This window comes from Lagenorhynchus albirostris, chromosome 3 (genome assembly GCF_949774975.1).
Source record: "Lagenorhynchus albirostris chromosome 3, mLagAlb1.1, whole genome shotgun sequence".
In the NCBI taxonomy this organism is placed as follows: domain Eukaryota; kingdom Metazoa; phylum Chordata; class Mammalia; order Artiodactyla; family Delphinidae; genus Lagenorhynchus; species Lagenorhynchus albirostris.
The window spans coordinates 18129243-18142734 of record NC_083097.1 but is presented as its reverse complement, the minus strand read 5'-3'; the positions used below and the strand labels follow the sequence as shown (position 1 = coordinate 18142734).

The 13492-nt window shown below is 34.4% G+C and overlaps 1 protein-coding gene across 2 annotated transcripts in view; it reads left to right on the top strand.

Annotated features, from left to right (window-relative positions):
• The window catches only part of CDH12 (cadherin 12), a 270731-nt gene that overhangs the window by 212323 nt on the left and 44916 nt on the right, over positions 1–13492 (top strand). For both annotated transcript variants that reach the window (XM_060146002.1, XM_060146001.1), the window contains one exon: positions 12914–13167. In XM_060146002.1, coding sequence (XP_060001985.1) covers positions 12914–13167 — 254 coding nt within the window. The remainder of the gene's footprint in view (positions 1–12913; positions 13168–13492) is intronic.

Here is a 13492-nt window from a genome sequence, read left to right as displayed (position 1 = left end):
TTCCATTATTATTTTGTTGTGGTTTTGCTTGTTTTTCTTTTTTCTATTCAGTAACAAATCCCTTAAAATCTTGTCACAAGTTTTTAAAAATGATCTCAATATATAACAATGCTTAAAAGGTGTAGAGATATTAATTCATATTAAACAGATATAAATTCTCTTAGTAATATGAGAAATAATAGAAAATATTTTATATCAATGATTCATAAAACTTAAGTTTGAAATTAAATATATTTACAAAGTAAAATTGAGGTACAGAAGAGTTACATTGTATATAATATATATATTTATATTAATTTATATTTACAGAGATACAATGAATGCATTTTATATTTACACATAGGATTTTATATTTTGTATTGATTTACACTTATTTACCATCTATGCCAATAAATGATCAATGTCTTAGTGTCAATCTGGGAAAATGTATGACTTTCTTTTTTACTTTTTAACACAATTGAAAAGGGAGTAGTGTGCTAACTATAGAACTTTATATTACCATGTAAAAGTGGATTAATCATTGAAAGTAATGACGTAGTTATATAAATCAACTTTTTGTAAATACTTATTATGCATAATCACTAAAGCAAGAAGAATATATCTTCTCCCTTTTTAGTGTATGGAGATGTCATAAAGAGTGAAAGAGTCTTATTTATTTTGTATTCATTTTGTTTATTTTTTTTATTTTCTAGTTTTTAACTAGATTAAAAGTGATATTTGTGAAATTATAGCATACCTTTATTAAAATGGATTTACATATAATGTATAAAATAGTCTGGAAAGTATATCTCGAAGTAAATATATATATATATATATATGTATGTTTATAAATACATATATTTTTCCTCCTGCAGTGGATAAATAACCGTTGTCCATTTTGCTGGCATAAAATTTGTTATCTAAATAAAGCTCAGGGTCCATAACTAAAATTCACTCCTTCATTCACCAAACATTGATGTAACAACCACTAAATCCTAACCCATTCTGGACTCTGGGGGGCAGTGAAGGAAACGGACACATTCACTCTGCTCAAGCAGCTACTGTCCAACCAGGGAAGTTAGACAATAAGTAAATTTAAAAGCACTGTCAGTGTTAAATTTAAGTTTTCAAAACACAAATCAGGGTAAAAATAAGCAATTTAGAGGGTAGTGGCTATCCTACAGTGAGGTAGTCAGAAAAGACTTCTCTGTTAGGATGAAATTTCAGCAGAGACCTGAAGGAAGCAAAAGATGAGCCATATGGTATCTGAGTGATGTGTGCTCCAGAAAGACTGAGCAGCAATTGCAAAATCCCTGAAATGGGAGTGTACCGGGCAAGGAGGCCAGTGGCACTGAGTACAGTGAATGGAGGGGCCCATAGCTGGAGATGAGGTCAAATATGCCGACGAATGTCCCATCATGGAGATCCTTGCAGACCAGGCAAAGGCTTGAATTAAATCGTGAAGAAGACCGTGGCAAATTTCTATCTAAATTACCATTACTCTTGGTAAAGCCAGGATACGCTGACTTTTCTGAGGCGAATAATGACTAGGGAGTAAGGACAGAAATAGACCAGTTAAGAGACTATAGAAATAATCCAGGAAGCCAATGATGGAGATATGGTCCCTGATCTTTATAGCAATGAAAATTGTGAGAAATGGTGAGATTCTGGCTAGATTTTAAAGGAATGGCCCAAGTATATTTTTATAAATGTTCTTAACATCCGGTAAATTATGTCAAACATTTGAATAGATTTGTTTTTAGCATTCTAATTTGTTTTACTCTCTAAGTAAGGAGACACCAGAGGCAATCCATACCAGCTAACCTCTTATTCTGTTGGAAAAGAAAATTGCAACCTACAGACTACATTTATAAATCTGTAAAAAATAACTCAGGGGAACATTTTTGTAACAAAATTTTGAAATTATCTATTTATCTATCTACCTACCTACCTATCTACATATCTGGTGTATGTATTATTTTGAGTAAATGTGTGTGTGTGTGTATATGTGTGTGCACGCACACGTGCTCACATACATATATAGATATATGACTTGAATAACTATGGCAGTATATTTTTCTAAAAATAAAACAATGAGGAAATATTCTGTTCAATAAAACCCACGAAAAACTCAAAATTAATTTAAATAATGTAAATTCTGTACTTTTTATTGAGGTATAATTGACACACAAAATTTTATATATTGCAAAAGATCACCACAATAAATCTAGTTAACATCCATCACCACACATAGTTAAAAATTTTTTCTTGTGATGAGAATTTCTAAGATTTACTCTTTTTGCAACATTCAGATATGCAACACAGTATTATTAACCTGTAGTCCCCATATAGTATCTTACATCCCCGTGACTTACTTTATAACTGTAAGTTTGTACCTGTTGACTCTCTTCACTCATTTCACCCCCCACCCAACCCCCACTTCTGGCAACAACCAATCTATTCTTTGTAATCTATGAGCCTGTTTTTTTCTTGTTATTTTTCTTTTATGTTTTTGTCTTTTGTTTTAGATTTCATATATAAATGAAATCATATATTTGTCTTTCCCTGTCTGACTTATTTCACTTTGCATAATGCCTTCAAGGTCAATCCATGTTGTTGCAAGTGGCAAGATTTTATTCTGTATCTCTATATCTCTAGGTTCCACATCCAAGGATTCAATCAACTGTGGATGGAAAATATTGGGGAAAAAAATTTTCAGAAAGTTCCAAAAGGCACAACTTGAAGTTGCTGCACACTGGCAACTATTTACATAGCATTTACTTGTATTAGGTATTAGTAAGGTATTAGGTATTAGTAATCTAGAGAATATTTAAAATATATGGAAGGCTGTGCATAGGTTATATGCAAATACCACTTCCATTTATATAAGGAATTTGAGGATGCTTGGATTTTGGTATCTGCAGGGGTCCTGGAGCCAATCTCCCGTGGATACAAAAGGATGATTGTATATACCATATTTTCTTTATCCATTCATCTCTCAATGGACATTTGGGTTGCTTCCATATCTTGGCTATTGTAAATAATGCTGCAATGAACAGGGGGTTGCATATGTCTTTTTAACTTAGTGTTTTTTTGTTTTCTTTGGATAAATATCCAGAAATGAAATTGCTGGATCATACAGCAGTTCTATTTTTAACTTTCTGAGGAACCTCCATACTGTTTTTCATAATAGCTACACCAATTTATACTTCCGCCAACAGTGCACAAAGATTTCTTTTTCCTCACATCCTCTCCAACACTCATTTTTTGTCTTTTTGATAATAGCCAGTGTAGCATATATGAGGTGATGTGTCATTGTGTGTGTGTGTTTTTTTTTTTTTTTAGAAGATGTTGGGGGTAGGAATTTATTAATTAATTTATTTTTGCTGTGTTGGGTCTTCGTTTCTGTGCGAGGGCTTTCTCTAGTTGTGGCAAGCGGGGGCCACTCTTCATCGCGGTGCGCGGGCCTCTAACTATCGTGGCCTCTCTTTTTGCGGAGCACAGGCTCCAGACGCGCAGGCTCAGTAGTTGTGGCTCATGGGCCTAGTTGCTCCGCGGCATGGGCATATGGGATCCTCCCAGACCAGGGCTTGAACCCGTGTCCCCTGCATTAGCAGGCAGATTCTCAACCACTGCGCCACCAGGGAAGCCCTCATTGTGGTTTTGATTAACATTTCTCTGATGATTAGTGATGTTGAGCATCTTTTCATGCACCTGCTGGCCTACGGTTCTTTAGATATTTTTTGAGCGAACACTGTATTATAGGGCTATTTATGCGTGTGTTCAGAGAGTTCTCAGAAGACTTTATCTTGAACTTATTCAGAGTCCCAGAAGAAGTAGATGTAAAATCATAAATATGTATGTAAATATCAACAGCAGTATTTGTTCCATAATGATCTTAAAATTACTCTTTGGAAACTTCTCCCTGCAATATCTCAGCATAGAATTGCAATGAAGAGTTTTGATGTAAAACCAAATTCATACAGAAATTATGTTTTTAAGTATATTACACGCATCTAAAAAATCTAAAAATATATACTCTACATTTGAATATGTATCTGTTTTTGAATATAATGATATTCTTTGTTTTCGGAGCATTTTTCTTTTTTAAGCTCACTTAAAAAATAAATGAAAATGCTTAATATTCTCTGAAGCACATATTCTCATTATAGTTTTATTTCCAAAATTTTTATTTACTTTCCCTTCACCATTTCCCCCCTTCTCTTCTTTCTGCATGGAGGGAGGGTGTACATGTATAAAAATGATGGTCATGCTTGTATGAGCTGAGAAGAATGAAAAAAAAAGCATTTTTATTTTATTTCTTTTAAACCTCAACTTGGATTCAGTTTATGAGCACTGTGACAGAATGCCATTTCACTGTGTCACTTTGAATTCAGAATAACATTATGCAACTTTATATATCTCTACAAGGCACAAGATATATATATATATTTTTTTAAAGAAACAAACTATTCTTACTTTATACTTACGTCCTATTGCACTGAGGAAAGAATGAACAAATAAAAAGTACCCTATATGTTGCTAAGTATTATAGCAATAGAAACAATAACAAAATTAGGGTAATAAAACTTAAAAAAATTTTTTGTCACATCTAAAAATTAGGCGATAAGTTACATTTAAAATAAGAGAGAGTAAGGTATTTTAAATTCAGCAATTTCATTCTTACATGAAAAGTTAAATGAAATACATTTTTAGTCAGTAGTTTTTATTTCCTACTGGATAAGTGAGAATAAATATATACTTATTGGATATAAATATAAAGTTTCATGAGTTAAAAACATTCAAGAACGGAAAATACATGTTTATTTATAGGCACACTGTGGTTTTCTTGTTACTGATTAAGAAATTTAGGCAATTAAATAGTGGGATGAATACTTAAATTGTACAAAAGAACAATTTTAATGTCTTGAATAATTTCTAAGCCAGTTCTGTGCTATTTCTACAAAATATCTATCTGGAACTAACAAGTAATGATATCTGTTTAAAATAAAGAACGGTAAAGTGATTTCCTATTTAGTTTAAAATAAGTAAACATTTTTGGAATTAAAAAATCCTTACTATTTTGCTGTACTTGGCAATATTATTTCATTTCAAATAACCATAACTGTGATCACAGTGAATCCAAGGTGAATTATTTTCTTTTTCCTTAAAAACAAGAGCTAAAATATTTTATTCTTCACCAGAATTTTAAATAAATAGGCTAAACTCTCAACTGGTCTCATTGGACAATTTTATTTATGTCCCATTAGTCACTAAAACTCATTTTCTTTTTGACATCTCAAATAGCAGGGGAGTGAATTCACATCAAATGATTTGGTAGCATAGCACCATCATGTGGTTAATTTTTGAATAACTCTTAGAAAAAATAAAAAAAATAGGAATACCTTGTTTTATATAACCAAGCATACACTTCAATTTATTGTTTAAAATATTCCTGTTTTTGTCATAAAAACATGAAAATTTCAAAGAAAAATACGTGGTGTTTGTTTCTGTAAATATTATGCTCCTGTTTTTGTAAATACTTATCTTCATCTTCTTTTTAAACATCTCACTTCCCTAGTCTCATCAACTCTCAACTAGCCCCCAAGTTGACATAACAAATGAACATTGTTTACTGCCTTGTAGACATTTCTAACTTGTGTGTGTTAGTCTTTTCACATTCAAAATGTCCAAAGCTGAATTCCTTGTCTTCTCCCAACCAAAGCATGCCTGTTCACATTTTCTCCTTCCTGGATAAGGCCCTACTTCCTCTCCAGTTCCTTAAAGCAGAAATCTAGGCTTATTCTTATGCTGCTTCCATTACCATGAACTCCCCTTTCCGAATAGGACGGGAAGCCTGATCACTGATTCCTTCTGAACTTGGATTAAAATTACCCTTTCTGCTCTTCATGGGTTGACCTACAACAATCCTTGTTACTCTTTTCCACCACTTCAATGGCTATTTTCTGAGCCACACACCTTATGTTCATCCATTTACTTTATGAGTGAATGGTTGAAACCTACATCTGTTTATTTTACTCGCACTCCTAATCTGTTTCTGACTCCTATCACTAGTAAGATAAAGAGCAAATGGTATATTTTCTATTATCATCTTCTTCATACACACACACACACACACACACACACACACACACACACACACTCACACACATATTCACCTGCTACATTCCAACCACACCAAACTCATTGCAATTTCTACGGAAGATGCTGTGCTATTCTTCCTTCTGCATAGAAGGCACCACCTTACATGAGCATTTCTATTAATTTTTTCCTGTTCTTTAACATGGCTCTCACTCATGTCCCTCACCAAAGAATTCCTTGAGTACCTCAGGGAAAGTTGATCCCTCCTTACTTTCTTCCCCAAATGTTACCATTTCTGTCCAAGCACCTATGAGACTTAAAGGTACTCATATTCTAAATGCATCTGCTTCTTTCTACTATAGTTTAAGCCCCTAAAGATACTTTGCCATATCTATATCTGTGTCGCCATGATAAAGGAAATGCTTAAAATATACAGGGTGTTTAAATTTCTTTTAAAAAAAATCATGTTGGTTTATTGTTTTAATTTCAGATGCAATACTTTTCTTAGTATTCACATACCATGCAGAGTTCAACATGTTTTTAAAGTATTTAGAAAAATATTGCTTTACTGATTATATAAATGAGAAATATGAAGCTCATTGGAGAAAAGTAAATTTTTCAAGACTACACAACTTGCAGTAAATTATAGAACATATGTGAAAAGCATATACTTTCAACTATTGTGAAAAACAATATATATTAGAAGGTAAAATGTGAGAGTGGACATTCAAGAAGTTAAAAAGAATTCCCCCTCCCCCGATGGCCATGACTTACACTGCATGTGCCTATAAAACGTATATCTTGCTTAGGCATTAGTAACAGTTGATGAAATCTTTTCTTTCTTAGGGAAAATATCACCACAAACACTCAAATAAAAGCACTAGGTGTTCTTCCAATTCTTTTTTTTTTTTTTTTTTTTTTTGCGGTACGCGGGCCTCGCACTGTTGTGGCCTCTCCCGTTGTGGAGCACAGGCTCCGGATGCGCAGGCCCAGTGGCCATGGCTCACGGGGCCCAGCCGCTCTGCAGCATGTGGGATCTTCCCAGACCGGGGTATGAACCCGTGTCCCCTGCACCGGCAGGCGGACTCTCAACCACTGTGCCACCAGGGAAGCCCCCAATTCTTTTTTATTTTGTTTTATCTTAGTTACTGAATTTGTTGCAAAAATTATTGTCACTGAAATATGGCTTAGAAACGATGCCATGATTCTTAAGTTAATTCATTAAAATTATCAAAAATTTGCAGTTCTGCACAAAAACCTAGAGTTGATAACTTGCCCACAGAAAAATTAAAATCATTTCTAGTAAATAGTTCTGTAAAAAATTTTTTAGAGACAAGGTATATTAATTATATGGTTCTTCATTTTAATATTTTTACTTGACAGACACTTTTTGTCTGGTAATTCTATTGTTCTTTTAAGCTTTTAAAATTTTAGAACTGAAATACTGTTAAAATTTGTCAAAACTAAAATCTACATTTTAAAAATGGCCACATTTCACTGTTTCCCCTTTATGATAGGGGCATTCTCATCTGATAATGTGACAACTTTTATCCATCAGATAACTGCTTGACATTTTTTGTATGTGTGACACTGAGTTGAATTTCTTCCTCAGTGATGATGGGATATACCAGACCCTCCCATAGCTCCCTCTCACATAAACACACACGCATTCTTCCCCATCTACCCCTGACACACACAATACACATCTGTCTTGCAAGTTTTGGATTTTTCCATAGCACTTATTACCACTTGGGATGCTACCATTTGCTTATTTATCTTATGTCCCATTATACTATTTTCCTCATAAATCTTACCACTAACTGAAAAGTATTATTTACTTATTATTCATCCTGACTCTTCCTCTCTCTCTAAAAAAAAATGGACTTAATTTAACTCATGAACCAAGATATCCTCAATTCCTACTGTGACAAAATAAAATCTACTCAAATATTTGATTCAATTTATGCAGAATTAAATTGAATAAATCAATTAAAGAAGTAGGTACAGACATCATCTATGGATGATTTAATATGAGACTTGAGTAGTGGTAGAGTTTTAGACTAATTTATTAGCTAATAGGAAAGTCTAGCAAGGAGTAAATGAATTGACTGCTGTATTGTTAAAAAAATTAAGTTTGAGGAACTTGATTTTCCTTTAAAATGATGCTTGATCTGAAAGTCTTATCTTTTTAGTTCAGCCTCGTATCATAAACCTTCCTTACAAGAGCTTGTTCCTAGTGTCTTTTTATCTTTGTTCAGCCTGGTATAAATCTGCTTTCTTGTTGCTTGTCTTGAAAAGCATCTTCTCTTTCAGATACATTTACAGCCTTCAGTTATTTGGGTTCATTGACAATTTTCCTTTCCATTCACTGTTAAGACCTATGATATGACTGAGAGAGTAGAGTCATTTCTAAAGGATACATTTTGTTAAGAGTGAGGACTCTACTGTGATGGTGAAAATGGTACATGTTCATCATAACAAAATGAACCAGTAGAGAAGAGCAGAAAGTAAAGAGCGATGAAAGCACAAGCAGTTGTGGGTCAGAGCATAGTATATGTGAGTCTTCTGCTCAGGGTCTTCCAGGCTGAAATCAAGGTGTAGGCCACTGCTGCGACTGATCTGAGGCACAGAGTTTTTTCCCAAGGTTACTTGTTTTGGCAGAACTCATTTCTTTACGGCTTTATGACTGTGGGCCCTACTTTTTTGCTGGCTGTTGGTCAAGATCCGGTCTCAGTTCCCAGAGGCACCCCAGGCACTTGTCAGGTGGGCTCCTATATCACAAATTTACTTCTTCAAGGCCAGGAGATCATCTGTAGTACCTCCTTCTACTAAGGCTCACATGATTACATCAGACCCTTCAAGCAAAATCTCCCTTGTGGTTAACTGAATGTTAAGTGATTAAAGACCCTGATTATATTTCAATCATTTATTTTTCCATAAAACTTAACAAATTCAAGGGGTGATATCCCATTCGGTTCAGAGGCCCATCACACACTCAAGGGCTGCAAATTTTACAAGAGATTATAGAAGAGATTATCTTGTCCTTGGGGGTGAGAATTTTGGGGACACCTTGGGAATTCTGTCTGCCAAAGCTACTTTTCAAATTCCTCAAAATATAACTCTAGCTCTCCATTTTCACTCAACATTATCTGGAAACATGATGAGGCCTGGAAGAGCACAGGGAATTATTCTTTTGTATTTTATGCCAAAAATTGTTCATCCTTCTTTGAAATGAGAAAATATTTTGGTACTTTAATGTTTTATGTAGTTTTTCATGACCTGGACCTCAGCAAAGTAAAAGCAGAGAAAGTGGCTAAAAACAAAGAATCAGAAAGATTATATCTTGCCCAATTTTTTCCTTTTATATCTAATGAACAATTAAATATATCCTACTCCATTTCTTTTTTAAATTTATTCATTTATTTGGTTGTTCCAGGTCTTAGTTGTGGCTCGCCAGCTCCTTAATTGCAGCAGGCGGGCTCCTTAGTTGCAGCATGCGAACTCTTAGTGGCAGCATGCATGTGGTCTAGTTCCCTGACCAGGAATTGAACCTGGACCCCCTGCATTGGGAGCACGGAGTCTTAATCACTGCGCCACCAGGGAAGTCCCTCCATTTCTTCACAGTTTAGGTTTCTTACTGTACAACTCCCTACGATATAATTGTTTCCTGAAAATCCTGGTTTCACTAACCTTCCTTTATTGAAACATCCTGAGGACAAAGGAACTACTAAACTAAATTCTATTTAATCAATCATTTTCTTACTTTTCTAGAAAGGTTCATAAAACTGAATGTACCCCAAGCGGTACCACAAAATTTTCTATTTATTGTGCGAGAGCTAAATTATTTCCACTTCATAATAATGGATTTCTGTTATGGAATATGATTCACTTCCTAACAATAATAAAAAATCCTGTTTTTTCTATACTTGTTTCAGATAAGAGGATTTTTGTTGATTACAAAGTTAGATGAATTTCATTCCTCGGCACCATCCCACCCCCCCTCCTCCACAAAGAGTGGTGGGTAGTCTGTCAGATGAGTCGGATAAAGTCAATTAGAGAGAGATTGGTATTGATTTTTGTTTTTGCTCTTTCTGAGCTATCCGGTTTTATACAATGGCATTGCCTAAGGGCCAGGGTCACAAAGAGGTAAGGCCCTCTAGAATATTATTGTGGCATTTCTCCTACAATTTTCTTCAGTTGTTTGATCACTGCAGGAGATAAGTTTTCAGTCATAAAAGAATATCTGTATGTACAGATAGTTTCTTTCATCTCACTCTTTATCACCTGCCCACTAAATATTTGTCTGCTGTGACAGGTCAGGAGTTCTTAAAAGGCATAGATTATGTCTAATCTCCTAAAACAAAATATAGAAAAGGTTTTGGAATTCTCCCTTCATTCCTGGGTTTGAAATGGACTCCAAAGTGGGAAGTCAAGTCCATCAGAGAGCAGTGACATGTTAATTAACTAGGTAAATAAAATTGAGATCTTGTCTAGAAAGAATTTGCCTAATCCTACAGACAATCAGAAACATTCCGATGTCTAGGAGAAGTACAGAGGGAAAGGATGAACAATTGGTACTAATTTCTACATTTTAAGAGAAGTTAATTCTGGGCCAAAGAAGGGGGTAAGTATCAGTCAAGGCAGCTCAAATAGCCTTCTAGGCAAAAGGACCTGAGATGATAAAATCAAAATCATCTTACACTAGAAGTTAGGGGTAACTATGATAAAAAATTGTATTGTTTAACATTCATCGAGATGGCATTTAGAGTTTACAAAACACGAAGTATATTTCTATATGTTCTTTAACTTAAACTAGCTTGTACAGCTTATAAATTATACATCACTCAAGTATCTCTTATGGCACCTGATTTCTCTTGAATACATCAAATGATGGGGGACTTACTACTTATTCAAACAACTCAGTCATTAAACAAGATGGCAAACCTTATTTATCTTTGCCTCATTCTGTCCTCCTGGAATGTATCCCAGGTCTTACCACCATGTAGGCAATCAACACTTTTTAAAATTAATTTAGTTTTGAATGGTTTCGTTTGAGATTTCTTCCTTTTTTAGCTTAAAGTTGCCATGTTTAATAATTTATTGTTAATTTCCCATTGAGAGACTTATAGAATAACCCTAACTGATATTCAATATTTGTAAAGGTTTATCCTTTTTTGTCTCTGTCTTCTTCATTCCAGGATTAACATTCCAAGTAATGGTAACAGTTTTGCATTTTTGGTTTGAATAATATTTTGTTACCCTATTTTGTGAATTGGTTGGCTTTTCTTGAGCCTGATCCTTTAACAAAACACTGTAGTCAAACTGTGGGCTGATCAAAACAGTAGCATCATCATCTCTTTTTCCAGATATTATGTTTCTGTCTGTTTAATCAACAGTCCCAATATCAACCATGACATATTAGTCAATAACTTTACTTATATTGCTTTAAGACAAATGAAAAGTCTTAGCAAGAAGACAGAAATTGAAGAAAATCAGTATTCTATGTAAACAGGTATGAGCTGAATAAATAAAAATATAAAAACTAAAAGAAAGCATTGAGTCTAAGGCAAAGAAATACATGAATAAAAATTGGACGAATTAAACAAAATAAGGGGAACGATTACAGGGAAGATAAAGATAGATTTCCCTGAGTGAAAATTACTGTGAAAGAAACTTAATGTCAAGTCCAAGAAGTGTTACTGTTTGCTATAATAAACTTATAGATTTGTGAGTTTTTAAGGATTTCACAGTGATTTTCTTTCTTTTCTTTTCCCTTCTTCACTGGAAAAGCATAAAACAGCAATCTTGTCCTTAAAAGAGAGAAATATACCCACTTTATTTCCCTCAGGTGTACTGAGGCAAAAAAGAGATATGTTGACACAGCAATTAGCACATCATGGGAGTCATACCAGAGGGAATTAATTTAGAAAACAGAAACTTCTAAAGGTCCCAGAAAATCAGTATGTTAATTAACTATGTTAATGTTAATTTCATGTCTTAGTTTGTCATACGTGATTAGAAGTCACAGCCAGTGACCTTAAAGTTTTCATTTTAATAAAGCACTACAGCAACATCATATTTCTGTAATATAATATTTCCAGTTATTGGGAACATAAAACTAATATTCAGAAAAAGGTAAATATAAGCAGTGTAAAGTGAAAAATCAATGATCAGTGACTCCAAGGACAAATTACATCCAAATATTTTGTCTCATGTTGTTCTTTAATCCTATATGTTCAAAGCCTTAATTCTTGGTCATATATCCTGATCATGCATTACCATGCCTACTAATTCTATGTGTAATGCTGACAACACAAAGGACCAAAACTCTGGATATAGTCCTTGGCAGCAAAAATACCTAGACATTAAAAGTATTCAATAGAAAAGGATATTATTGTCAAAATAATAAAATTTGTCCAAGAAAAAAACATAGTTTGCTACACCAAATTTTTAGCTGGAATCTAAAAGTATCTTTCAATTTTGTTGTACTTTTAATTACTGCTTAATTCCACCAGATGTCAGTACTGGATAAGAGCATCCTTAATAGGTACTTGATCTCCTGCAGTTGTAACCACTCATGTGAAAGGAATAAGCCCTATCTAGTACATATGTGTGCATGTCATTTAAATGTATGCAGCTGATGACATGTACAAGTTACCCAGACACTTCTACAACTGGTCGACTCTTAAAATGTTTAACTTGTACTTCCCTTACCCACTAATTATTAAAGGAAAATGACCATTTGATATTAACTTGCAAATTACTCTGTCCACCATCGTTGCCACATCCTATATGAATGTATCTCCTCACTTTTGATTTGTCCTCGCTACAGCCATTGGATTTTGAAACAAAGAAGGCTTATACTTTTAAAGTAGAGGCCTCCAACCTGCACCTTGACCACCGGTTTCACTCTGCGGGCCCTTTTAAGGACACTGCCACAGTGAAGATCAGCGTGCTGGATGTGGGCGAGCCGCCGGTTTTCAGCAAGCCCCTCTACACCATGGAGGTTTACGAAGACACTCCAGTTGGGACCATCATTGGCGCCGTCACTGCCCAAGACCTCGATGTCGGCAGCAGTGCCGTAAGGTAAGAAAAAGAAACGTTTTCTTTTCTGTGTCAGAAAGAGAAAGAAAATAAAACAACACTCTGACCAGGCTTGCATGAATTATTTAGAGAATACAACGCTTGAAAATCACTTTACATAGTAAGTATAAGAATAGAAGAAAAAACATAGGATTTAAACAAAAACATCTGATATCAATCCCTGCAACAGGGTTTAGTAGTGACCTGATGTTAGGCTTGTCACTCATGCTGGTCAACCTCAATTTTTTTATCCACAAAAGGGATTTAATAGTAAGCCTAAAAGGATGATTCTCATGAATAACGATATTAAGATACTTTCACAGTGCCT